Genomic DNA, 27,851 nt, shown 5'->3' on the forward strand with positions numbered 1-27,851 from the left:
TGTTATGCAAAACAACTTTGTTTTTCATTTAAAAATGAAAATTACATAACCGATATAAATCCATTTGATAAATACAGGCATTTCACAAAGCATGCCCAACAAAGACACAAGACATCATTACAATTCTGTCTAGCAACACACACCGAAATCCTGCAACATGTCAAAGAGCATTTAATCGTTCCAAAGTCTCAAAAAAGAGGTCTCGCTAAGGAAGTGCTTGAGCTGATCTGATGAAAAAGGATTCCCAAAAAAAGGTATAACCCAATAACGAGGCATGTCTGGAAAGGAATATCCACAGTGCCTTTTCCATTGTAAAAGTTGTTATACTGATTTTCATACATCTGGTTTAAAGGTCTATACAACACATGTAGTGACTAATCAGTGATCGGGTTATTCCTATAATGGTGAGCACCAGATTTCTGTGACTTAACTTAGACACTCTTTCACACACATACACACATATTAATAATTTACTTGAACATAATTATATAAAAGGATCAGGCATGTACAAAAAGATAAAATAACTTCTGAAATCAACAATAATGTACAGTTGGTGTGCTCTGTTCACATACGGATATATGTATGTTAGAGGTGGAGAGTTAGACCTTGTGCCATCCATGAGCCCTGTATCAAGAGTGTCTTTAAATATCATGTACAGATGTACTGCTCTTCAGCATTCTCGAAGGTACTGTGTACTTTGTGGGCAAACATTAGTATTTGTGCCATCCTTCATAGATACTTTGTCTTTTTTTTCTTCCATGTATTGATCTTCAGGAGGTACAGTTTCTTTTAAACATTATAGTGCATTTGTTTTTGTGAGGTCACCTTTAAATGACCACCAAGAAACACATTAATCTTTTTGCACATATACACACTCTCTCACTCTGCCTTCTGAGGCTAGGAGTCTTTGAGCATATTAATGCGGGCGAAGATCTTGAGCGCTGGACCTAGTTTGATGTTCATGGCGCTCATTAAGTGGTCCTCCTTCAGTAGCAGCATGGCCTGTCCATCAATCTCTTGAGAACGGAATTCATCCGCAATCTCCTGACAACCTGCCAAGTAAAAGTAAATCACAAATTATAGCAAGTATTTACTTTAAATCTATGTCTAATTACCCTCTCACAATGATCTCCACACGTCCATTTGTAAACCACTGACCTGGCAGAGAGCGGATGAACTCAAACACCTCCTGCACATTCCACTTGGTAGGGTCACATGGCAAGAAGTGCTCGCTAAGTGTAGGAACATCTTCCGGATCGGAAGTGGAGGGCCCTCGTGGGATCCCTACAGGGCTAGAGCTGGCAGCAGATAAAGGAGATGCTGGGTCCTCATAACTGGAGATGTCTGAACAGGGACTAGACTCTCCTTGACTGGGTTGAGAAGGGAGCGGGGAGGACACAGACTCACCCTGAGACTGCTGGCACACAGATAGCCTCTGCAAAAACACACACAAAAGTGTGACAGAAGTGTGAATTACAAATGAAAACACCAAAGATAGTTTTGATCTTAAACTATAAAACTATAATAATGATTAATAATGATGTAACCAAATGTTTCTGGACACCTGATCATCCCACCCAAACGTGGATCTTCTCCAAAACTCTTGCCATAAAAGTGGAAGTAGAATTCTGTAAAGACTTTGTCTCAGTCTTTGGGTGGCTGATTACTCCCAGGCCTCCTTGTCCAACTTAAGTACCTGAACTTACTAATGCTCTTGTGACTGTATAAACAAATCCCCACAGCCAAAATCTACTAAAAAGTCATCCCAGAAGCCTGGAAGTCATTATAAGACCAATTGGGGATTAAATCTGGAATGGGAGGTTCCTTATGCACATCTTGTACATAGTATGGACTAAATAGCAAGTTACAAACATATTAACTATCACAATATTAATGTATCTGTACCTTCTAATAAATGGTAACTTGGTGAGCTGATAATGTTCAAGTTTAAGATTCGCCTGTGTTATTTCAAAATAATCCTGTTTGACAGACCATGTGAGTCGTCAAATAACTGCTGATTCGGACAATCTGAGATCAGGATGCTCATTGCACACAGTAACACATGCTGTATTAAAATACATCCCAAAATTACAGACTGCAAATCTCATGGTCTTTAGCCCATAGTATCATTCTCCTAATAAACAATGAGAAAAATTAACAAATAACGTTTAAAAATCTTTTAGATTTAATATATTTTATTTACATTAAAATATATATGCAGTAGTCAATTCATTACACTAAACTACATTTCGATTTGTGTGTTGTTTCAGGAAGATGTTAACCTGTTTCTTTGCCTCTGTACTTCTGCATCCTTGATTGTGTGACCTTCTTCTCCACCGATTGGCCGTTTTGGAACGGTCAGGATGGAAGAGTCCGATGCGTTTTGTGCACCCGACATTGTACCTGGTAAAAGCAACAAAAAGTACGATAACTAAATGAGCATGTAAATCTATTGTGTCTCTTGTATAGCTGTGTTAAGTTAAAACAAACACTCAATTGCTGTACCTTTTTGCACACACCACGGAGCAGAAGCGCTTAGAGCCTTTAAACTTGTAGGCAAAGTCGACCCAGCCGCACAGCTCACACGTCAGCTTGGGCTCTTCTGGCTCCTCCTCATCTCTTACTGCTGGATCTAAATACAGTGCAAAGCACACATACAAATTGCAACCTTAAACTCCAGCTGTTTTATTTTATTTTATTTTTTTAAAGAAGTGCTTTGAAGGTGATTAACACACACTAAAGTGTATGGAATAACTGCAGAATTGAATCTCAGAAATGTTGAGTCTATTGAAATCAGCAAACAAAAATTTGTCTTTATTCTACTTCATTTTAAATTATATTAGATTATCTGAAAACTAGATTTCCTGTTTAAGGGTTTACTTTGCACCTTGTTGTGAGGATTCCTCAGGCTCCGAGTCTGTGGTGGTGGGGGCATTGTTCAGTGGGGTTTTCTGTGACTCTGACGGCAGTGACTTCTCTGCTTTCTTAGGGCTGTCTGTCTGAACTGAAGGCCTCTCCACCTGCACACACTTCAGTAGGAACATTAGTACACTTGTACATTTATGCAATTATCCAATCAGCCCACCATGTGGCAGCAAAACATACAATTAACATTATTATTAGAAAAATGGTCACAACAAACCTCAGAAAAGAGAAAAATTTATTTAAGTGACTTTGACAGACAGTATTGGTAGCAGACTACCTGCTCTCCGATATCAGAAACTGCTAATAAACTGGGCTTGTTATGTGTAACAATCCATAGAACTTCCATACACTGAAGAGTGTGCAAATACACAAAATACATTTATTGAATTGTTCTACTACAGGAAAAAATACCTTGGCATTGCTCAAGGCACCTCATGCTGAACCTGGGGGTAGAAAACTACAGCAGAACATCAAAAAAACAAACTGTGTTTTTAATTCCTGTCAGCCAAAATATGGCATTTGAAGCTACAATGAGTACAGGCTCACCCAAACTCGAGAAGATCAAGTACACTAATCTGCTTATCTGATCATCTCACCCATATATGTATTTTCCCCAAACAGTTGCATTTAATTGTAAAGAATGACTTTTTATGCTCTAAAGATTCACCTTCAATGAGCTAAGAGACCTAAACATGTTGCAGAAATGCACTGAACTCCTTTGGAGTGAACTGGAATGCAGACAAAGCCCTAGGTCTCATTGTTCAAGATCATTGCCTGACCTCACTAATTCTCTTGTGACTGAACAACCCCAGCCACACTCCCAGATTTAGTGCAAATCTCTGTCAGTGATCAGTTACAATAATAGACCACATGAGGGCAGCATGTCACCACTTACGTCCTTTCTAAATTCTACGAAGCAGTAAATTTGGTACCGTGGACCGTGCAGGGAAAAATACACTGTACTGCAAACAGTCATGCAGATAAACAATCCAACTGACTTTGCTCCTCTTCTAATTATCATTTTTAATGAATGATAAAATGATGATTTAGCCTACTCCTTTCACATGCTGTGGTTTCCAATCTACACAGAAACAACTATTTCTTTTAACTTCATCTATTAATTTGCTGATTAAACCAGTAAACCTAAATTCATAGATATACTTTAATACTACTTCACATAATTTGTGTTTGAATTTTAAGTGTTATATTTAAATTATTATTAAGACATTTAGAAATTTGACATAGTGTTAGAATGGGAATATTGTTGAGTTGCTATTTTTATTAGTAGTGTAAGCAATGCATATCTGGCAAGCCCGTTGCCTATATTATAAAAATGCCCAAAATAATGTCCCCCATTTGAGATTTTACATAATCATTAAAAAAAACATACTTTTGGAGGTAAACCTTACCTATATAAGCATGGTTACTGGTCATTAAACCCTAAACTATTTAAATTACTAAACAAACAAACAATCGTTTAAACTATTAAAATACCGTAATTTCTGGTCCATATATAAGCCGCACCCACTGAATTTTACAAATATTTTTATTTTGAACATAAATAAGCCGCACCTGTCTATAAGCCACAGGTGTCTACACTAATGTACTTTACACAGGCTTTAACGAAAGACACGTTACACACGGTGGAACGGGTGAAATATGTTGCACTTCCTTTAGGAGCATAGCGGTATTTTGGGATTAGCCTGCCACTGCATTTTTCCAGTATCACTGCGTGTGTGCAAGACCAAGGAATATGTCCTTATTATTTTCTGATGCTTATTTCTAAGTTTCTTTGATTAACCCTTAATGCTGTTGCCAAGAAAAATAAAAAAGCACGAGTTTTGGAAACCTGTCTGTGCTTATATGATTTCTGTTGCAACTGGAGTTAGCGAGCGCTCCCTTAACCCAGACTCAACACGTTACAACGGCTTGTATCTAAACAGTAGCCGATTGTTCACTGTCTTCCTCCTTCCTTTCACAACAATTTCTCTCGGGAGTTTATCTTTTGGCATCATCGTGCGTAAAAAAACTTTTTTTCTCCCGATGCCGTGCAGCTCAGAACACAGGTGAGGTGCGTTTTTTCGTTTCCGTTCGGAAATTTCATTGGTCTAATGTTATGTCGCTCAGTTTTTTGGCTTAAAGTTTGTGAAACCAGGAAAAACACAGAAAAATTTCATAAATAAGCCGCTTCGTTGTTTAAGCCGCGGGGTTCAAAACGTGGGGAAAAAGTAGCGGCTTATAGTCCGAAAAATACGGTACTTTTTTTTTAGCGGATTAAAAGATGTACAGAGTCCTGGCAATGGTGAGAAGTTATTGATGATGACCTGGATGCCAAAACATCTGTTGTGATGGCTATACATTTCTTATTTGTACATTTAACCAATTATTTATTATTATTTATTAAATTATTTTGTCATCCTTATGTATAATGTGATCTGAAATGAAAAGCACTAGACTAGCAGAGTCCTGTAGCACAAGCAAATCTAGCTATGTTAAAAAGGAACCTGTGTATTAGACTCAGAGCATACAGTGATTCACTGTCCATTAGTTGTTTTGCATACAGGAATGCTGGGTTTATATTTGACAGAATATTCAGTTGTTGTGAAAGTGAATAAAACACACAGCAATGGAAGCAGCATATAAATGAACTCTAATGAACTCATCCTTTTTTTTTTTTAGAGGTGCTGGTTTCTGCATTAAAACTTTCTGCATAAAAAGTTCCTGAGTTGGGTAAGTAGTGATGTGACCTCTAAAAAGTTACACCACTTGTGCAGTGACTAAAGTATTGAATTAATGTCTTAGTAGACCGCTCTCTTACTTAGTTTACACTTCAGCGTGACTAGGAGGAATTAATACATCAGACTTGTTCAGCCTTGTAGCATGTTTTTGAGATTAGTTTTTTACTGGACGCAAATGACATTTCAGTGTGGAAATAATTGTATACAGTATGCCTTTGGTAATGTGAACACAGTTTAAGGCCCTCTATATCATGCCAGACATATGGTCTCATCAAGGTTGTTCTGGCTGCCAGATTTAGATGAGTGTATCCATTCCAGTGTGGTGTGTGGGCCAGATGAATTTATTCAGTGTGGAGCCAAAAACTGGCATTTAGACATTTGTTTGACTTGCAGGGGTGTCCAACAACAGCGGTTCTGTTGTCCTCTGACTGAACAGTTCTGATATAATCTTGCCTCAATTGATGATGTCACAAGTTAATCTGTGCTGTAAGTTTTACAGAGAAACGTTTCTCAAATTAGTTTCAGCTTTGTCTATATTTGTTTGTTCTGATTAGCCAGATTTTTAAAAATCCCAATGTGACAGTTCATTGTACTCACTGGAAATGGTTCAGCTCCTTCTTGGATGACAAAGCCTTCAATCACATGTGTGAGCACGTGGGGCTTCACAATGGCCTGAGGCGGTTTGTTTTCACCGTTAGCTGGTTCAGTTTCTCCTCTGGGGGTCATGGCTGCTGTGCACGGGGTCTCCACCGCACCTGCATAAAAACACCAGTGTTTTTATCTCCATAGATTTTTTTTTGCATCAGAAGCAGAAACTAAATAGTAAATCAATAATCAGAATTACTCTGCACATTCAATAACCTTTACTTCTCATTTCAGAGACTTTGCAGAAAGCTGCATCACAAAATTTCAGAATGGCCAGGATGACCTAATAATACCATGGATGATTTATTTATCTTTTAGTTATATGATATGACAATAAAACTACCAAATATTTACAAACTACACAATTTTAAAGCCTGTGTCATGTAAGCAGGTACATGTTAAGTTAAATTTCACCTGAAACTAATTTCTAAATTAAGACTGGTACAAACAATAAAAGGACAGTTTTTTTACACTGTTCTAGAAGTAAACATCCAAACACTAACTAACTAAACTGGAATGTAACAGCATGTAATGAGGCAAATTGCTCACCAAGGAAGACTAAAGCCTGCTTAGATTTAGCAGCACTCTCCAGTTCTGTGTAAAAGAATGTAAGTGCTCTCATCTCATGAGTCTATGAAGAAAAACTGCACATATAAATCTTCCAGTGCTGCTAATCGTTCAGTTTCTCTACGCTGCTCGCAGGCTCACTGAACAGTACTACACCCTGCCTTGTGTTTCATGGGAACCCTCCTGCTCTAGCTCACCGCCCCTTCAAATCACCCAAAGGAGTTGTCTCTCTTACACACACACACACACACACACACACACACACACACACACACACACACACACACACACACACATACACACAGAGTAAGAAGTCAGTTTTTTGTGTGGGAGGAATCGAAATGAAGGATATATTTTTTCAGCAGCTGTGGCTGCAACATCCTTTGAATCATCACTCCGTTTTCTGAGTAAATAATCACATGGTTTGCTTTGCTTGCATGCTGATTGCTTGCTTTGAACTAAATCTATAAGCCACATTAAGTACAATACATGTGAAATGCTGCTTATGAGAATGTGACCTTTTTATGTTTTATTCTGTCTTTACAAGCTGCATATGGGTAATAAGAGGCTGCTTGATTTTCATATCTGGATATAGATTTTTTTTGAAGCGTGTATAAAACTGCTTTATGATGGAAAAACATTTGTGGAATAGGCCAGCGCATAGTACACATAACTGAATGTTTTGATTACATTATGTTAAATATATACTGTTGCATTTGCAGTCATCAAAACCTTTTAAATGTTTTAAACCAGTTTTAGAGACTACAATATATTAAAGAACATTTAACCTGTTCTGGAAGCTACCTGAGGTCAAACACCTTACTAATACACTTAGTCTTAAAAAGTCACTAAGACACTGAGTCACTGAGACACTGAGTCGCTGTGTAAAGGTAATATTGGCATCAGGAGAACACAAGAATCCTGATCCATTAAAAACCCTACACTTTTTTCCGTTTCCCCAATCTACTGCATCTGATTCTAATTCTCAGTTATGGCCTTTATACTTCATGGGCAGCATTACAAATGATTGATGTACAGGGTAGATGTTTTAGACCATCATACCTTGAGTTTGACCTGTGTCAGTCCCAGTGTCAGCTTTAGGTGGCTCTGGAGGATTGGTCTCCGTTGACAGGGCAGACGATTGTAACTGGGCACCAAGAGGCGGGCAAGGCTGGCAAATCTCTCTTATAACCAGAGATGTGGGCTTATCCTTACTGTCCTGAGCAAGTCTGGAGGCCTGGGCAAAATAAGATTTGAAAATGTATGGGTTAAAGTCACAGAACAGGAGAGCCTTTTATGTTGTTGGTTTAAAGCTAAAAAATCATGTGCCATTCAATATATTTGTTTGGGAGTCAGCTTTTAAGGTTATGTCTGAAAGCATTTGTAGGCACCTCTGTAGATGGAGAACAGTTTATGTGAGTGATTTGTGGAACATTTATTTCATAAATTGGAAAATTGGATGATCACAAACTGTGTTCAGATTAAAGATAAAGAAAAATGAATTAAATGAATTATGTGAGGATTAGTGGTTAGGGTGCCATTCCGCACAAAGCAGTAGTCAGTAGTGGTCTGTATGATCACCAGTGAGAGTGGTGCAGTAACATACCTGACTATGTGTAGGCTGGATTTGCAAGTTGATGGCTGTAAGTTGGACAGGCTGAGATTTAGACTGGCTTAGGCCTGCATGCTGGCTCACTGTGGAATGGAAGATGGTGGCTTGTTGGCTCAGAGCTGATCCCTGGATGAGGGCCGGTGGTTTAGGCAGGACGGGGACAGGTCCTCCAGCTGAGGAGCTCTGGAGGCCAAGCGAGGCAGTCTGTGAGTGAGGCTGGATTGAGGCTGTCTGTAGTAATTGAGTCTGCATTCGTGGAGTGGGTGGAGCTTGGGGTTGAATGACAAACTGTTGTGGTTGTTGCTTGATCAGGGCTTGGGGTTGAATCTGGGCATATGCTAGACAGATCATACACATGTAAATGTATCTCAATTCATTGCACTTGTGTATCAGACACAAATGCATATGTGACGAATAAAGCTTAGAAATACTGAAAGGAAATGGCAAATAAAATTGTCTCTGCTAAGCTCAATTTATTCATGCATTCATCCTTAATTCATTTGTGTAATTCTTTTTCTTCAACAATCAAAAATAAACAAAACTTTACTCACTACCAACCTCCAAAAAACAAAATACAAGTTTATATATATATATGTATTTGTGTCCGAATTAATGTACTTACTAACCACCATAACTCACCATACTTTATTAGATGAGTCAAAGTTTCTGGACAACCAAACATGGGAATAGAGAAATACATTAGCGGATTTACCTGTTCAGTGGATAAGGTAAAAATTTATGATTTGTTCACATCCGAAAGTCTAGATGAATTCAATCATCTATTTTTGTATGACTTATGAAGTAATGACAAAATGAGTGTCTGTATATACTGTAATGTGCTATTAAGTTATGTTTTACTGAAAGCATTTGCTTTTTCTTTGGATTGTACTGTATCCAAGAAAAATGCAATGCAAATCAAAACATTTGGGGCTTTTAATAGTTATGCAATGCACAGCTTGCTGGAAATTGTGTTTAATTATATGGTGAATTCAGCTCAACTTTAAGCTCTTTCAGCAAGGAATCATTATGATACATTGCAGTGTTGACAGTCTGTTTCTGTGTGTGTCTGTTGGGAGCAGAGACACCCTACATTTACCACTGAATGCTGGATACAAGTAGCAGAACTATGGGTTACATTCTAACCTCCCTTAATAATAAACAGCATAAAAATGTAGTTAAGGAATGTAGTTCTCTCTCCTCTGGATGGCGTGGGATAGAGGATTCATATGACTCAATCCAGATAAACATACTATCTCTCTCTCTCTCTCTCTCTCTCTCTCTCTCTCTCTTTCTCTCTCTCTCTGTCTCTCTCTCTCTCTCTCTCTCTCTCTCTCTCTCTCTCTCTCTCCTGTACTCTTTTTTGCTTTTCTCCTCACACTCTTTCTCTCCCCTTTTTGTGCAGGCATAGGACTGATGAGTTAATCCCTCCAGATTGCAGAACCGGCCTTGGAAAACCCCAGACTTCCCGACCACAGTTTTCTTTTTTTCTTTTTAATGTTTTTAACCAATACCATGCATACATTTATTTCATTGCAATTTTATGCTAATGTCCAAAAATTGCACTCAAATCAAATGAAAAACAGTGCTATCTTTTTCTTCAAATAATAAAAAAAATATATTAGATAATATAGCAGATAAACAGACATTCCCTTGATATAGGTTTTCTCTGTAGACATTTCTGCCATAGTAACTACACCTGTACCCAACATTCAGGGTGTGTCTGCTAAATCACTTGTACATAGACTGCAATCAATTCGCAATAAATTATATGGCTGACATTACTAAAGTGAGCAAATAGAAAAGTAAGTGAAAAGTCATTAAAAAGCAATTAATGAAGCAATAATACTGTTTCACAAAAAACCTGATGATCATTGATGACAAAGGGATATAGGATTTGAGTCAGGTCTTGTACTGAAATCCAGTCTCAAGACATTATCATTCATCAATTAACATTATCATTATCATAAAAAAAAAATCACAGGCACAATACCGATTTTACCTGTAACCTACAGCAACGACATCATCATTTACATAAAAATCTTGGTAAATAATTAAACCTGTTTCACTCATTTTTGCATAATTAATAGACCAACCCCAGGAAAACTCCAAATAGTGTTTTGCTAACACAGTGACTAAACTGCACAATGTAAGCATCATTCATTCTAAATGCAGACAGGACTTATTTAAAGTTAAGGTCACAAAATATTTGTGCATGTGTTTTAAGACCAGAGATGGGACCGCATACCATTAAATAGAAGCTGCAAGTCTTGTCACTGACACAAAAGGCAGCACAACAAAGAGTCAGAATCTTTGACAGTTTTCACACAGGCATTCAGCTAGTATTTCAGAATCAGAAAAAACTGCCAAGTGACCGTGATATTTGTGGTGTTTGTCAGGGTTTCATAGAGGTTTGAGTGGCATATAAGGTAAAAAGGGGGACGCATTTATACTCAGAAACTAAGTCCTGCAACTGAACTGGGAATAGGTTATGTTAAGTTCGAATTGGCTAGAGCTAGACCTTCTTTCGTATTTCGATGCTTTGTTTTAGCCAGTAAATGTCTTGTAGTTTTTCTCAATCATATGTTTCTTACTTGGTGTGATAAGGGGCTGAGAGGATGTCACACTGCGGCTCATATTCACTGCCTTTGCCTCAATCTCTGTGTTCTCTGGTTTCTTCCCTCCATCTGTGGTCACCACAGAGAGCCCACCCTTTCCTGTGATGGTCCCTGAGTTGGAAGCACTCTGGCTAGTGGTCTTGATAAGTGGAGTGGGCTGGATGGAGACTGGAGTCTGCTTAAGGCTCAGGGCCTGCAGACCAGTGGACTGAGAGGATGTCGCCCCCTGATGACTCCGAATGGCGAGATTCTGGACCTGGGACATTTAATGAATGACTTGTCTGAAATGAGCAGTAGGTTGTACAGAAGAAAAGTACTGTACAATGTAAAGCAAAAAACTAAAACACATTTACAGTAATGTACTGTAATATCTTACATAGTATAAAATAAACAAACCAACACATTTGCTCGTTTGACTGTTGCTTATAAAAACTTACATCTGATACAGAAAGCCTATGAGCTGAGGATCCAGGACCTAATCATGGCAGTCTGATGGTGGTAAAAATTGACCACATGACCTTGTTATCTGTAACCACTGAACCACTACAACTAGCTTACACTGATTGCAAACCTACTGCCATCAAATTTTTCCAAAATGTAGACTTAAAATGTTAAAAATGGTAAGATATCATACTGCAGCACTGTTCAATTCTAAAATCTGTATCATGAGCATCTGTTGAGTCATTTCCATTAACAGTTCTTACTGCTGTTCTGGCTGCAAGGTTATATATTTATGTACCTACTCACATATAATACATTATTGTTACAGAATCTATACCATTTCACTCTGATGCATTTTAAAACCTAATAAAATAGTGTTTTTTTATTAATTAAACAGAATTGCCAAGTTGCTGTGGTTTAATACAAAACTTCAGAAAGTGTTGGTATAGGAAACTCAAGGTTGGTAACAGTACCTCAGCCTCATCATACCACTGTGTTGATCAGTATTTTCCTATAACAACATGCCCTGTTTGTTTTGCATATATGACACTAAAAGTACTAAAATGAGCATTTTGTTTCCGGAAATTACTGAGTGTGTGTATGTGTGTGTGTGTGTGTGTGTGTGTGTGTGTGTGTGTGTGTGTGTGTGTGTGTACCTGTGCAGGTGCAGACTGAGTGTTGCTGCTGTCAGATTGAAGAGCCGTCACGGTAGCTGTGGGAGCGAGGATAAGCTGGGAGGAGAGAGGAACAGCTCGGCCAAGACTCCTAGCTACATGCACCAGGTTACTTTGCTGAGCCTGCAAACACCAACACCACCACACACACACACACAAACACACACACACACACACACACACACACACACACACACACACACACACACACACACACACAAACTTAACCAATGTAAAGCATTAGGCAATATAAGAATATATACTTCATATATAGTATATACTTCACAAAGAAATATTCAAATTAAAATATACAATTGTTTATTACAGTACACAATAGATTCTGTAGCTTCCTTCGTTCATTTTTTTTATAACATTCAATTAACTGTAACTCGGGGGAGATACAGTATATAATTTTTTACATATATATATATATATATATATATATATATATATATATATATATATATATATATATATATATATATATATATACATACTAATGTGGCACCAGTGATTGTCACTCTGTTAGCAAACCTGAATAATAATGATATACACTATATTGCCAAAAGTATTGGGTCACCTGGTCATAAGTTTGGTATGTGATTTTTGCTCTTACAATTCCCTCCACTCTACTGGGAAACTGTTCCACCATTTTAGAGTGTGCTTATAGATATTTGTGTTCATCAGCCATAAGGGTGTTATGAAAGGCAGGTATTGATGTAGGTGTGGAGGTCTGGGGTGCAGTCAGCGTTCCAATTCATCCCAAAGGTGTTTAGTAGGGATGAGATCAGAGCTCTATAGCAGGCCACTCAGGAGCTTCCTCTCCAAAGCATGTAAACCAGATGTTTAAAGACCACACTTTGTACACAGGGGCATTGCCATGCTGGAACAGGTTTGGGTTTCCAAGTTAAAGTGAATGCAAAGTGTATTATAGCGTATCTAAAGAAGTCCTATACAAATGAGTCCCTCAAGTTTTGTGGTAACAGTTTGGAAAAGGAGCACATATAGCATGAAAGGTCAGGTGAACCAATACTTTAGTATTTACAATATAGTGTATAATATCATGATTACATGAACCACTGAACGGTTCTAATAAACTTTATAGCTATGTTTTTCCATCATTTTAATTCATGAAATATGAAACAAACATTTTGTCATTAAGTTCCCGATGTGGAATGTTAATATATAAAAGGTAGATGTTAACAGACATTAAAAGAGATAATGAGAACATGTCATTATTTGTTAACATTTGTACTGCATGTACTGAGTGTGCCATCTCACCATCTGTGCACGTAGGTACATCTGCGCCTGGGTGGCTGTAAGGGTGGGACTTGAGGCGTTGCCTAGCAGCACTGCCTGCTGAGAGATGGCAGAAGTGGAGGAGTTTACACTCTGGGCACGGCTTATTAACTGAGCAGTGGCAGGAGACGTCGTTAAATTAATCTGAATGGGAGAAAAGAGTGTCAGTATGTCAAACACAGTGTTTCATATTCAATCATACATTATATCTGTGGTCATTTAGAGAACACTTCTGCTTTTGATATCAGATTTATGCAGACAAGTAATGTGTATAGATTCTGTGCAGACTCACTGTAGTTTGTGAGGATCCACTCTGGGTGGATGAGGTGCCATTTTGAGTAGAGCTCTGCCTACCAGCAGCTATACTGGCCTAAAAGAGAGAAAAAAACAAACTGAGAAATGCAAGGAGAGGGGAAAGGAAATAATGTGATGGGGGGATGATCATCATTCTGTGTAGTCTTTGTGAACAGTGTTTTGCAGCATCCTAGCCCACCTGCTGCACGGCTGCCAAACTCTGGAGCTGAGCTGTGCTGAGGTGCTGCTGCTGCAGGGCTGCTGTCTGAAGCATAAGATGCTGCTGCTGTGCCGCATACATCTGTTGCAGGTACTGTGCAGCTGTGCTCGGCTGCCTGTGCAGAGCCTGCTGAATCACCTAAACACACACACACACACACACACACACACACACACACACACACACACACACACACACACACACACACACACACACACAGTACTAGTTAGTGCAAATTGCATGGAGAACACAAGATAAACCAAAGTACAGACCTGTAATGAGTGAGTGAATGTGCTGAATTGAGCCTGAAATGCCCTTGTAAAATTATCGCTTTATTTTGTTGCAAGCGTTTGAATCAGAATTCTCTTTGTCTTTGTCTCCCTCTTTTGGCGAAAAAAGGAACTTAAAATGTAAAAGCTTCCAGAAAATAACCACCATAATCAAGATGGTTACTTTATATAATTGTAATATTTTCTAGATTTCTAGTGCATTCTACTGTACCGAAAAACTAAGTAAAAAAATAATAAATAAACAAATAAATAACAAAAGTAAGATGATGGTTCTCCAGAACCAGATGCATGTGATCTCTAAAGTGTTACATAAATATGTGTACAAAAACAATAGAGTACAATCATGTAGAAAAGACATTCTGAGACAAAAAATACTAAATAGTTGTAAAACGAAGCTAATAAAATTTCAGTGCTTTTTAATATACTTCATGATCCAGATGGAGCCAAAAGTTGGAAAAGTACCTGAAAGATTTATTAGAAGAATATCTACATAAATGCGCTGGTAAATTCAAAACAGTGAATTTATTTAAATGTAAATTATTTAAACCCACAAGAGATTGCAAAATCACAATGATCACTTTTTGAATATAGAAACCAACGAATGTGTAAAAACATTTGCTAAAGCCAACTAACAACAACGTTATTGCGAACCCCTCAAATGGCAGTGTGAAACTGTAATATTCTTATGAATAATTTACAAGTATTTTCTCTACGTTACTGTTTTCAAGTACGTTTTTAATTAATTTTACTGTTCACTCCACTGCTTCCTAGAAAAAAAAAATATTCTATTTGCAGAAAAACATGCCTCACAACATAGAAGTGAAAACAAAAATGTAGATAAATGAGAACCTGTCACGAGACCACAACAGTAACCATACTGTCATCATGTAAGTTTGTATGGAGTAAGCATTCTCTCATTGTGTACCTGCAATAATAGAAAACTCTTTCCTTAAAAATGTTAGATGTGCATGAGAATTTAACATTGAATTTCATAATTTGTTTAAATATTGCTTTCATACTTTCTTTTTCTTTTTATACTTCATCCACCACACCTGACTGCTAAATGCCAGCTTTTACAAAATAAACTTGACTAATGCAAAGTGTGAATAGCAGCTGATTACACTGACAGATGGATCATTCTTGCTGTTAAGTCGCTGTTATGAAGTCACTGATATGAATACAGAGGTGTAGTGATGTCCTGTTTAAAACGTAGGAGACTGATAGTATGAGATCTTTTCTTTTAAAAGTATTAGGTATTTAGGTTCACCTGGCAGAGAACCTTAACTGGTCCCTCAATACCAGGTGTATAATAGGAGAATATTATAGCTGAAGACCCAGCTCCCACCACACATCCTCACAAAGTTTTACAGTTGGACCATTGAGCTCATCCTGAGCAGCTGCATCACTGTGTGGTTTGGGTTCATATAGTGGATAGTGAGGATGGCTGAGAAGATCACTCGGGTTCCTTTTTACCCTCTAACATGGACATTTTCATAACATGATGCATCTGCAAAGCCACCAGCATTGTGGCTGGTCTCACACACACCCCTCACAGATACTCTTCTCTCTCCTGCCATCTGGAAAAAGGTACCGAGGCATTCGGCCCCTTAAGTCCAGACTTTCTAACAGTCTATATACACAAGCCATTTGACTACTTAATACAAAGGGACTAGGCTGACACACACACACACACACACACACACACACACACACACACACACACACACACACACACACACACACACACATACACTCAGAGAGAAATTAACAAACTCATTATCTGTTTGCACAAACTAGCTATTTTTCACAAATTTGCACACAAACTATTTTAAGATGGACAATTATATATTATTATATGGACAATTCATTTGCACATCTTCTGTACGTGTTGGTGCTGCAGTGCCACTCTCTCTACTGTCTCACTGTCTTGTGCTTTTTCGCACTAAATGTCACACACATGCACTTTATGTTATGTCCTGTGTAGTTTTGTATAGTTCTGTGTTTTGTGATACTTTTGTTAATTTATATAGTCTCATGTAGCACCTTGATCATGAGGGAAACATTGTTTCATTTCACTGTGCACTTTATTGTATATAGTTTTAATGACAATAAAAGGCTACTTAACTTGACAGCTTGAAGTGGAAGAAAAACACAAATCAAGTACTTCAAAACCTGACTGATCTACAGTAACACAAATGCACAGTGTAAAGTACTGTGTAACAATACACTCAGTAAAACACAATCAGGCAGCAACAGCTCATTTCAGTTTTTTACTCAGGCCTCTGCCTGGCTCCTCCCCCCCTGGCTGTCCCGTACAGTTGCTAAGCAACAGCAAAAGAAACCTCTGACCCCTGCACTTGGTAGGAGCATGGTGGAGCGTAACCTGAACACCACACAGGCTTTTGTGAATAGCTAATGCACATGCTGCGTGCAGCTGAGTATATAATGTACTGTACTGAAGCACTGACTAGTTAAATCAAATATTACTGCAACTTATAAACATGAATATGAAACAATATTAAACAATGCCCATATGGTAGCAACTCCAAGGCAGATAATAGCAGCAAATTCTATGAAAACTTAAACTAATAGGAATGGCTTGTCTGTGAGGTCAAAGGTCGAGGATGATCCAGGATTAACAAGAAGGCATGTTAAGCAGATAAAGTTAATGCCTGTGATAGGCTTAATAGAGTGGCCCATCTAAGCTTCTCACACAACATACTGTGCATCTAGGTATTTTGAATGCAACATTCAGTTCTCATAGTTGTCCAGTAGATAGCAGTATAGTCAAGTTAATGTGAGGAGCTCACAGGCCTCTTGACATGACTTCAACACTCAAAAAGGTGTGAATGAGAACTTGTGAAGCTGAGGCTGCAAATGTGATTAGGTGTGTAAGTGTTTGAACGAGTGCCAGAGTTTCTGTGTTATATTTCTCAGTGTGTTTGGACGTTTTACAATTTATTAGTCAAATGAGCAGCATAATATTATGGCAAGCCTGTTTACGTCACATGAATGGCCGCGAGTTGTGTAGAAGTAAATTATGTGTGGCTGTGTGTAAATGTGTGTGTGTGTTTTACCTGTACAGTTTGTCGGTCTGGTATCCCGCTGTATACTGATATCTGGGAAACAGTTTGTCTGCTGCTGCTAGTGCTGCAGCTTGAGTTGGCACTGCTGCTGCTGGGGACAGTGGACGTGTTGGTGATGTTCTGGCTGCTGGTGCTGGTTGTAGAGGTTGTAGAGTTAGTGGAGGAGCTGGAGGTGCTTGCCATGCTGACACTGGAAGCAGCAGGACCCTGCTCTCCCTCCATCGTGCCACGCTGACGTCTCAGCTTTGACCCACGACTGCTCCGCTGGCACAGTCTTTGCAAGCTAAATAAAACAGAGTCACAATGAGCAAATGCATTTTAAGCTAGCAAACAAGTCACTATGTCACTTATTCAGCATCTTATTATTTAGTATTGCATCAACATGCCCATTAACACAGCCTTTTACTTATATTATCATATTTCCACTTTAAGTTTTTAAATTCGCCTAATAAAGATTTGGTGGGAAAAAAGAACTGATAGAAGTTGTAGTGGTTTTCGATTTTCATTGTTCAACCTACTGACCAGAGTTTTGTGTTTGCAAAAGTGCCCTGTATGTTTAGGTTTGCAGGAAATCGTGTTAATTAATCACCACTGTTGACACATTTTGGTTATATTGAACTCCTTATGATCTTTCCCAGAAACTGGTTTTAACAAATACTAGTGGTTCTGAGAACCGCTACTAAAACACGCTTTCCGAAATTTTCTCTGTAGTTGCAGATGTGTTTTGCAGAAGCAGGATCCCATGCTGGAAAAAAAAACTAGAGTGCTGATAGAACAACAAAATGCCTTTACTCTTTGATTATAAAGAATTTTCTTTCTCTAAATCAGGGGGAAAACTGATTATATTTGTTATATTGCAATGCAACATATTACAATTATTTAAAAACAATTAAATGTAAAAGTTCTGTAGGATTTTATGTAATGGTAGGTAACTAGTAATTAATACAAAAGCATGTAATAAATAGCTAGTGAGCTATTAATAATAAGTAAATGTGTGGGTAATATACAGTATGTTACATATATGTGTATTGTAACTGGCTTGTATTTAATATTGTATTCTGTAGCAGGTAGAAGGTAGAAATTATCCAGTAAAGACAATGTTCTGGTACACACCAAATAGAACTTATATTAAAATGATCCAGTTTCCATAATCGTACTTGTGCCATAAGGAAATAATTACCCCTAAATTATAATGCAATATTTACTGGTTAATTAACATGTACAAAATACATTTTTATTTTACAGTCACATTCAATTTGCAGTACAATTAACTAGTTCATGTACCTATTAAACTTGTCTAAATTTGGACAGATTTAATTTGTCCATGTCTGGTTATGATCTGAAAACCATAAATACAGGAATGGTTATTAATTATTTATCATGCACAAAATTTACTGTATTTACAAGTCCACTGTTACAGAGACCCTACAGACAAAATCCACAAATCAGAAGGAAATAATAACTAGTATTAAAGTGTAAAGTGCTTTCTAAAATTAAGAGTAGAAAGGAGTAAAGAACGTACTTTACTATTTTTCATGAATATTGTAAAGACCTTCTAAATTAGCTTGGTACTAATATTTAGGGTTGTTTTTACTTGTTCTTAACTTTTACTTGCAAATAATGCAAACTTTTTTTTTGTACTATATTGCTTTCAATTGCTTAGTTGAATATACAAAGTGCTATCTTGTACAATTTATTGTATAGTATTTCACAGTAGTATTGTTTAGTAAAAGAAATACTAGTAAATAAAACATATTTACCTACAACATGCTAGCTACCTAGCACATGTGTATATATTAAAAAAATAAACGAATGACTACACATTACATAACAACTACGTACCATGTATTTGGTACGTAGTTATATATTAGGTATAAAATGTGCTTAACAGTGATACAAATTTAAAACAAATGAATCTGTTGTTACTGCTTTATCATGGTTAGAGGCACAAAGGACCTAAAACTGACGTAGAATAATGAGCATGAGACAGAAACACAATCTGGATGAAACTGCAGTCCATCAGGCACACATTTTATGCACTGATTCACAGTTAGTGGTGTAGCCAAGTGACCTACTGGCATATTTTATAAGGTACTAGGAAACTGGAGAAGGTGAAGCAAACCCACAAAACATGCAAAAGTCCATACAGAGAGTAAACTGAGCTCAGGATTGAACCAAGAACCCTTGTGAAGTGATGAAGCAGCAATGATATCTACTATACTATTGTGTAAAATAAATACAAACATTAACCTGAACAAGTAAAAATAAGTTAAAAAGCTATTATATTATGAGCGCTTACAGAATTGTGAAAAGATCAGAGACCACCCTTTAGTTTTAAGTCAAACAGCCATTCAGTAATAATGTTTCTTTCTTTTTTTTTTTTTTTGGCAAGCTATAATGAAAGGAATATTTATTTAGCAGAAAATCAACACAAAATGTAAAAAATAAGTACTGTCTATTTAAATAAAAACAGATTTAATGAACTCGAATAAAATTTGCCATCATTATTGTTTCTGACTACAAATGTAACAAGAACTGAATGCCATAATATTTAAACCAATGATCTAATCTCTGACTTTTGGCCTTTCACAGTACTGTACATGTTTCAAAAAGAAACACTAACTAGGCTACTAAGCTCAGACTAAAAAAGGGCAAGGTTTATGTTTGAAACCTATTCTACATTCCAGGCTTAGATGTTATTTTTATAATGACATCAAAAATGTAACAATAATAAATTAATAATAATTCTAATTATTTCCAGACAGAGCTCATTTTTGAGAACTGTGTTTCAATAAGCATTTCCCCCTCAGATGTCTCATGTTACAACAACAAACCTGAAAACTCTGCGTTTAATTCAGGGCATTTGGCTTGCTCATCAGGGTCAAGGTGCAAGCCTTACAGCTGTTCAAGTCTGACAACAGAATATTGTGGACTTGCAAGTCGTTTTTGGCGAAAATTGCCCTTTTCTTGGTCCTTGGTCATTATCCTCTTAAGCAGTTAGCTGTATGTGCTGTGCTTGAAGCATGATGAACAGAGCTATCACACAATCAGACAGAGATGGCTGTCTTGATGGGAAGAGATTTCAAAGTCACTCTTACCACACCAACAATAGCTATATAATCATAGCTAATCAGGGATAATGGATGGGAAGTGGCCACTTGGACTGAAGCACCATCTATCTTCCCCAAAGTCTCTCTGCACACGCACACACGCACACACACAAACACACACACGCACACGCACACAGAGTGTTAACTTCAGTCTTCTATTAATAGAACTGTGCATGCCCCTACCTCTTAGTGAAGCCCAGAGGTCAGAATAAGGAAACGGGGGAAGGAAGAGATATGGGGTTGTTTAGAGAACTCTGAATGACTTCAGTTATCTTTGCCTCATTTGCTCACCTCTCTCTCTCTCTCTCTCTCTCTCTCTCTCTCTCTCTCTCTCTCTCTCTCTCTCTCTCTCACACACACACACACACACACTCACACACACACACACACACACACACACACACACACACACACACCACACACACACACACACTCTCTCTCTTAAAGGCTAAGCCTGCACACTGCTTATCATATTTCCCTCCCCAGCACCGAGACATCATCCAAACCCCTTTCCTCCACACTCTCAATCTGTCAATCATTCCCTCTTTTTCAGCTCAAACGAATGATCCATCTATCTCAACTGTTTAATTTGAATGTCACAAGAGAAATAGTTTCCATGTGCATATGTCCCTGCAGACAATTTTCTCCACCATGAGGAGTTAATGAATTATAGTCATGCTAATTAGATATTCTAAATATAAAAACAGGGTCTCATTATTGCATGTGGTTGAACATACACAAGGGAAATAAAACTCGAGGGACGAGCTGAATAGAGTTATTGTGATATTGAGAGTGGAAATCTGTTTATACGGAAGATTTCTCGATTTCATTCAAACACTGAAACACCAAAGATAGCCAGTTTAGTAATGAGATTTTGCTTGTAATTGAAAGGAATTAATTTCTCATCAGTATTATCACAAGACAAAAGGAAATTTGGCATTATTGCTGCCAGTATAGTTCTGTGAAGTCATTTTACATTTCCTTTCAAAATTTCAGTACCTTCAGAGAAGACAAATCTAACCGAGAGGCAAGGAGATAAATAAATAAAATCACACATGCTGAAGTGCTATTAGACATCAAAACATATTCTGTCATTCACAATGAAAATCAGAGCAGCCAAATCAATAAATATCTTCACACAAAATAGTGCAAAACTGATGGGTTTATGTACTGTGTTTCTGCAGATCTGCTGGTGTGAAGGGAGCTGTCATGATGAGTTAAGATCTTCTTCCTCCAGGTGAAAAATCAGACAGCCCACCCAAATGCTCGCATCTCAGCGCATGCAACTCCAGCTCGAGCACGCCGATCCTGCATCAAGCCAAGTCTACAATCTGTGCTTTCATCCTCCTAACAGTGAATGTACTGGGGTGATTTAAGAACATGATGCAGACGTCTTGATTTCAGCCAATTTGAAGATACAGATTAACTCAGATGTGCAATCTACTTTAGCTACTACTGCTCAAATTTAACTGGATGACTGGGAAATAAGAGGAGTATGTGGAAAGTTTGAAGGATGTGATGGTGTGAGGAGAGATGAATAATGCCATAAATCAGCAGCAAAAAAAGACCATAATGAGACGTCCAGGTGATGAGAGAAGAATCACGTCTCGGAGACAAAGCTCGGTTCCTACCTCCTCTGTGGGCCAGCACGCGCGCCTGTGGTGAGCCCCATCCCCCGGGAGCCTGTCGCTTCTTTGTCTGACGCGCGTGTGTGTGTGCGTGCATGTGTGAGTATTCCAGTCCTGCCTCCTCGAAACGAGCATCCGCCGTCCCAGCCAACTCGCGTTCTCCTTCTCACATGCTTGCATGCATGCAAGCCCTCTGCCTCTTTCCACCCTGATTATGTGGTTTCCTAGCGACAGCCAACGGGGGGTGCCTTTTGGAATTCCGGACACAGAGCTGCATTTTGATTGGCCGATTGGATCTCCTCTAATGAAGATGAGGATAATGATTTTTTTATCCTTTTCCATAAGTATCACCAACCCCCTTAACAGAACTGATGCTGCGGACTATGGTGCTGCCAAAATCTCTGGACAGAGCAAATTCCAGCTGAGAGCTCACGGTAAATGTGGTCCTTGGATAAATTTTAATGTCTGGTGTTCAGGTTTCACTCTGGATGTCCCCAATGTTTAAATCATTAATTCAGTAGGGAATGTTCAAGGGGCTGTGGCTAAATAAAAAAAATTGAAGATTAAACTATTTCTAGAGAGACAAGAAAATCCACAAGGTTGCGATTAAATAAATTTTCTGCTTAATGAGATCTCCTCTTGCTAATCAGCACTGCTTAGCTGAATCAGGTTTACAGAACCTGTGGTGCAATTATAGACATGTTAGTCCATGAAGGAAGGCCTGGCACGAGTGCAGCGAACTGTTTTGAACTGACAGGTCAATGTGATTTTTTGAGGGGTCAAGGGTTATCACCTCAACATCGTTTTCACCCAGATAAGGACGGGTTCCCCCTTGACTCTGGTTCTTCTCAAGGTTTCTTTTTTATGCCATCTCAGGGAGTTTTTCCTTGCCACATCTGCCACCAGCTTACAAACTTACACTTATAAATAACAATCTTATTTAATCCTTATTACCACATTAAGTGTGTAAAGCTGCTTTGAGACAATGTCCATTGTTAAAAGCATTATACAAATCAAAATGAATTTAATTAAATGGTATTGAAAAAAAGGGTTCAACCTGTGCTGCACATCAACCCTCAATGTTCTAATGGTTGTGTAAAAAGGTGGCTTAAAAAATAAATACACTAGGTACTCCTGGCTTAAGAAAAGATGATCTTATTATCAGGAATTGTAAATTGTAGCAGTTATTCTTTCCAAACTGTATCTGCCAGTGTCACTGTGAATTTTTCATCATGTGTGAGTAAAATATCGTATTGATTGCAGTCATGCAGACTTATACGTCATTGATTGCAGTCTGCTAATTAGCATATAGATTAGCTGCTGGAGGAGGGAGATAAATTTGAACCATAGAGTGTGGAAAGGATGATGCACACACACAGAGAGAGAGAGAGAGAGAGAGAGAGAGAGAGAGAGAGAGAGAGAGAGAGAGAGAGAGAGAGAGAGAGAGAGAAGAGAGAGAGAGAGAGAGAAAGAGAGAGAGAGAGATTGAGAGAGAATAAGTATATGGAGAGAATCGACAACGAAGATAGAAATTAACCTAGAGGAACAGAAGAAAGGAAGAGGTGAAAAAAAAAAGGGAGAACTGAAATAAGTAATTAATAATGTGATCAACTAAAATCAAATGAATGTGAGCAGTAGAGGGTAAAGGAAAATTATAAACCAGGTATGGAAGGTGAAAGAAATCAGGGGAACAATTTATCTAAATGTGTACAGAGAGAGAGAGAGAGAGAGAGAGAGAGAGAGAGAGAGAGAGAGAGAGAGAGAGAGAGAGAGAGAGAGAGAGAGAGAGAGAGAGAGTAGCAGAAGTGGAAAGGAATGAGAAAAATATAAAGACAAAAAAGCAATCTAAAGAGAGTGAACGAGGGATGAAGAGAGGATGAGAGAAGGCATAGAGACAGAGAGATGAGGCTGCAGGATGAGATGGGAAGGGGGGAGTGCTCTCTGTCTGCTCTGGGTTTGATCCACATTAGTTACCCACTCAGCCAGTCAGTGCACGAGTGTGTGGGGGAAGGGAGAACAGTATGGTAGACAAAACACAGAGACATGGAGAAATAGCCAGTTTTGCCATCCTTAGACTAGCTATCAAAGTACACTTAGTAAGTTATTGAAATTATACTGAAGGTACAAGAAATACCCTAAATCTCCTTATTAGAGTTTGTGGTGATTGTGTCATATTTGTTACTGGTGATGGAGCAGGCTGATGATCTGGTCTTAAGTGGTGCTAATTCATCCTAATGAACGCTGGTACAGAGCTCTTTAGTCAGGTCACTGCAACATTTCACACACTGTGTGTGCAGTTCAACTCGGCCCAGGGTTTTCGGCAGATATAAAAAGATTGTTATTGGAATAAAAGCAAAATCAGAATGATTTATTGCTTTGTTCTTTTATCATTTATTGTACATAAGGAAAATAATAATGGGGCATTCTGCTACAGAAAAATAATCCATGGCAGAGTGGTATGATCAAGCTCAACCTCCCGACAGCACAAGTATATTATTCCTCTTATAACATGTCATGCCTTTTAATTTAACATGTTTTATTAATGAATGACATATCATTTATTTTAAACATTCATAATAATTTCAATGTTGTGAATTTAAAGTCACATCCTGTTACCTGTTACTTTATGGCAGCTGTAAATAATCTTTCCCCTATCCGTCTTTTTTTTGCTTCCTCTTGAAGATAATATGAGAGAAAAATAAATGCAGCTTGTTTTGTTACTGAGAAACCAGAATGTGCAGTCTGGTTCCTCTGTCATTAGGACCCTCTTATGGAGGAAACCTTATTGGCTGATACCAAACGCTGAGACTCATGACTTCTTCTCATGACTCATGACTTCTTTTTTACTGTGCTAACAACTATACAAATGATTGTCTTAGAACAAGTACAGCTATATAAATCATTTGAATGACAGCCAGAACTATTGTCAGAGATGTGCTGTTATAGAACAGTAATAAACACTTTTTGACCAATTCTATTCAAAAATAAAAAAATGCTGTGGTATAAACTAGTATAATGGACCAGTAAAAGTTTTATATTAAATATTCCAAAAAACTGTTCTATAATCCTTATTATTATATTATATATAACAGCTAAAGACCCTTCATTGCACAACTTTTTATTGGGCAAAAGTAAATGTAGTTGGATCTATGTAAAGAGCCCCCATGCCTCACTTTGCCCCAGGGCCCCTTGAGTATTTGTTAATTGCTATCCCTCTGCTTCCTCACTCAGTAAGAATTGGAGCTTATACAGTCAGAGAAATGTATTCTCAAGCGACATTGTGCATCTCATGGGAGCCTAAGATCAATGCATGGGAGCTTGATGGAGTCTGGATGAGAAAGCCATGAATAAAGTATACCCTGACATGGGTTACCAGACGCCTCCTCATTTTTATTAATGCTGACTTGATTATAAAAGGCACTAACAAGATCCTGTGGGCCGTAAAACTTGATGGAAGGACTACTAGGGTAGACATTTTTTAGCCATATTCATGGTTTATAATGATGGCACATTCCAAAGTGAACAGTATCTTCATGCATGTGTATTAAACATTAAAAATATATATATTGCAGATTTGTGCAGATTGATTATTCTTCTCTTCCAACCTGTGACGAAATCAGATTCTCCATTATCTATGCCGTACATTATAATTTTCAAACAACATTAGACTAAAAATGTACTCCTGACGTTTCTGCTGTCCACATAAAAAGCTTAGATATTTGAATTCCTTCTAAGTACCGTACATCTCATGGCCAACAAAGCAGCAATGCTGCTAGCCTTTACGAATATCCATTTTCCAGGACAGCAGCACACATTTAACAAATGCTGGCTGATACAAGCACTTGTGCTGGCTGCAATACATTGGAAAATGTATTCTCAGTGTTCTTTAAATGTGAAGCCTCCGTTGTTAATGTCAATGTGCTGGGATGCATGAAGAGCAGAACACTGCTGTAGGGCAATAAGAAAAAGTAAACACTGGACCAGGAAGATCCTGCCCGCTCAACAGCAGCCTGGGGACACCAGGTGTAGACACAACTGATTGGTCTACTGCTGGGAATGTGTGACATTTGCACTTTTCTTTTGATTCCCTGTTGTCAGAGATCTTACTTTTACAGTTCTGATCTCTCTCTCTCTCTCTCTCTCTCTCTCTCTCTCTCTCTCTCTCTCTCTCTCTCTCTCTCTCTCTCTCTCTCTCTCTCCCCTCTCTCTCTCTCTCTTTCTCTCTCTCTCTCTCTCTCTCTCTCTCCCTCTTTTGCTCTCACATTGATTTAATCTTTGACCCCAGGTTAAAAGATAGACATTTGAACTCCTAATTCCTTCATGTAGTCTACAGTTAGTGCACAATGCCCGAGTCCCTCTGCAATTAACCTTCAGTCTTGCTCACTGAGCTTCTCGCCCATGACGCCACAAACTCAGTGAGATTATTAGATAAAAGCACTTTCAGTGCTTTCAGAACTGCACTGGAAAAAAATGGCAAAAAGCCTAACTACATTCAGCATTAATCAGTGATTTAAAATACAATTTTGTATGTAAGGTGTGCTGCAGTGCCTGAGCAATCAGCAGATCAGCTGAAATATTTTTGTATAAGAAATCAATATGACAGAAAAAGAAGAAGTCTAAGATTCGGTCTCAATGATTGTCTTCTAGGTTCCTGCATATAACTTAAAAAGAACCTGTTGATCTATGTACAAAATGTCTGCTTTAATAAAATGCAGTTGTTTTTCGGTGGATTGGCATGCTTTAGACATACTTCTAATTCTTTTCATGCTGAGCTGTAATTTGGCTTCAAACTCACCTAGTTTATCCTGAAGATGGAATGGACGTTTTGGCATTCAAGCTGCCACTGTTGAGCCCTTAAGCAAGGCCCTTCACCCTGTCTGCTCCAGGGGTGCTATATAGTTACTGACCCTGCATTTTGACCCCTGCTTCCTAACAAACTGGGGCAAATGAAGAAAAGAATTTCAACTTTGCTGTAATGTTTATGTGACAAAATAGAGGTTCCTTCTTTAAATTTTGCAATGGTGTCAACTTGGCATACTGCACTTTTCCTGGGCCATATGCATGACGGAACCCCGATGCAAGACATGTGGCTGTCTCAGACATAGGATTTAAATAATTCCAACTTTTAAATAACTTAGCATCAGCCTCATGGATCAACCTGGAAATGTTCTCACTGTCACATTCGCTCTCTATTTCTCTATATACAGAAGTGCAAAGCATGATCTAGAAACCTCATGCATGAAGAAGCAAGAGCATATACCATGGTCTGATCTGAGCTCTAGGAACTAACAGAGAAACATCTACTATCCACCAAACGTGACTTTCCCGGAGTGGGTCACTTACATCACAGCTTCGATGCCATCCGTCAAACTGTCAGATTTGGTGAGCTCGGCTTGTTTCAAAAGAGCCTGGAAGCATTCTGGTACTCGTCGAGAAAACAAACACACATACACACACATATAGATATGTACACGGTCACACACACTCCATGAGTACCCTAGAGCCAGTTTTATGGAAATAAAAAGCCATAAACTAAGACTGACCTACCTTTACCTTAACCCTTAGGCCTTGTCTGTCCCTCCCTGGGTTTGATTTCTTCTTCCTTTCCTGCTCTCCTACACCATTTCTGGGCTGTGCTCTTGCTGTACACTCGCTACAAACCAGAGACAGCAGCAGGAGGGGGTTGGTGAGGGGAATCCAGGCATTA

At 38.3% G+C, this 27,851-nt stretch overlaps 1 protein-coding gene across 11 annotated transcripts; it reads right to left on the reverse strand.

Annotated features, from left to right (window-relative positions):
* On the reverse strand, positions 1 to 27,851 carry phc2b (polyhomeotic homolog 2b). 11 transcript variants are annotated; one of them, XM_083529433.1, is made up of 17 exons: positions 27,692 to 27,824; positions 27,488 to 27,563; positions 17,398 to 17,689; positions 14,010 to 14,168; positions 13,809 to 13,886; positions 13,499 to 13,660; positions 12,200 to 12,340; positions 11,079 to 11,358; positions 9,127 to 9,153; positions 8,482 to 8,825; positions 7,938 to 8,112; positions 6,261 to 6,418; positions 2,888 to 3,029; positions 2,506 to 2,632; positions 2,283 to 2,403; positions 1,159 to 1,435; positions 1 to 1,052 (listed from the first exon to the last, which is right to left on the reverse strand). In XM_083529433.1, the coding sequence occupies exons 3-17, from the start codon at positions 17,626 to 17,628 to the stop codon at positions 898 to 900; spliced, it is 2,577 nt and encodes an 858-aa protein (XP_083385559.1). In that variant the 5' UTR covers positions 17,629 to 17,689; positions 27,488 to 27,563; positions 27,692 to 27,824; the 3' UTR covers positions 1 to 897. The 11 variants fall into 11 exon arrangements, with proteins under 11 accessions (XP_083385559.1, XP_083385561.1, XP_083385560.1 ...); XM_083529435.1 differs by having other exon boundaries at positions 27,698 to 27,808; XM_083529434.1 differs by having other exon boundaries at positions 27,688 to 27,800.

Source organism: Silurus aristotelis, assembly GCF_946808225.1.
Source record: "Silurus aristotelis genome assembly, chromosome: 2".
NCBI classification, from domain to species: Eukaryota; Metazoa; Chordata; class Actinopteri; order Siluriformes; family Siluridae; genus Silurus; species Silurus aristotelis.

What these genes read in the sequence shown, in the direction of transcription:
- phc2b (XM_083529429.1), bottom strand. Translation starts at nt 22,188, where the DNA reads ATGGGGCTCACCACAGGCGCGCGTGCTGGCCCACAGAGGAG. An exon ending in GTACAGAGGCAAAGAAACAG is followed by an intron (nt 1,436 to 2,282) that starts GTTAACATCTTC and finishes GTGTTTTTGCAG; the next exon opens with AGGCTATCTGTGTGCCAGCA. An exon ending in GTTCATCCGCTCTCTGCCAG is followed by an intron (nt 1,053 to 1,158) that starts GTCAGTGGTTTA and finishes TTTACTTGGCAG; the next exon opens with GTTGTCAGGAGATTGCGGAT.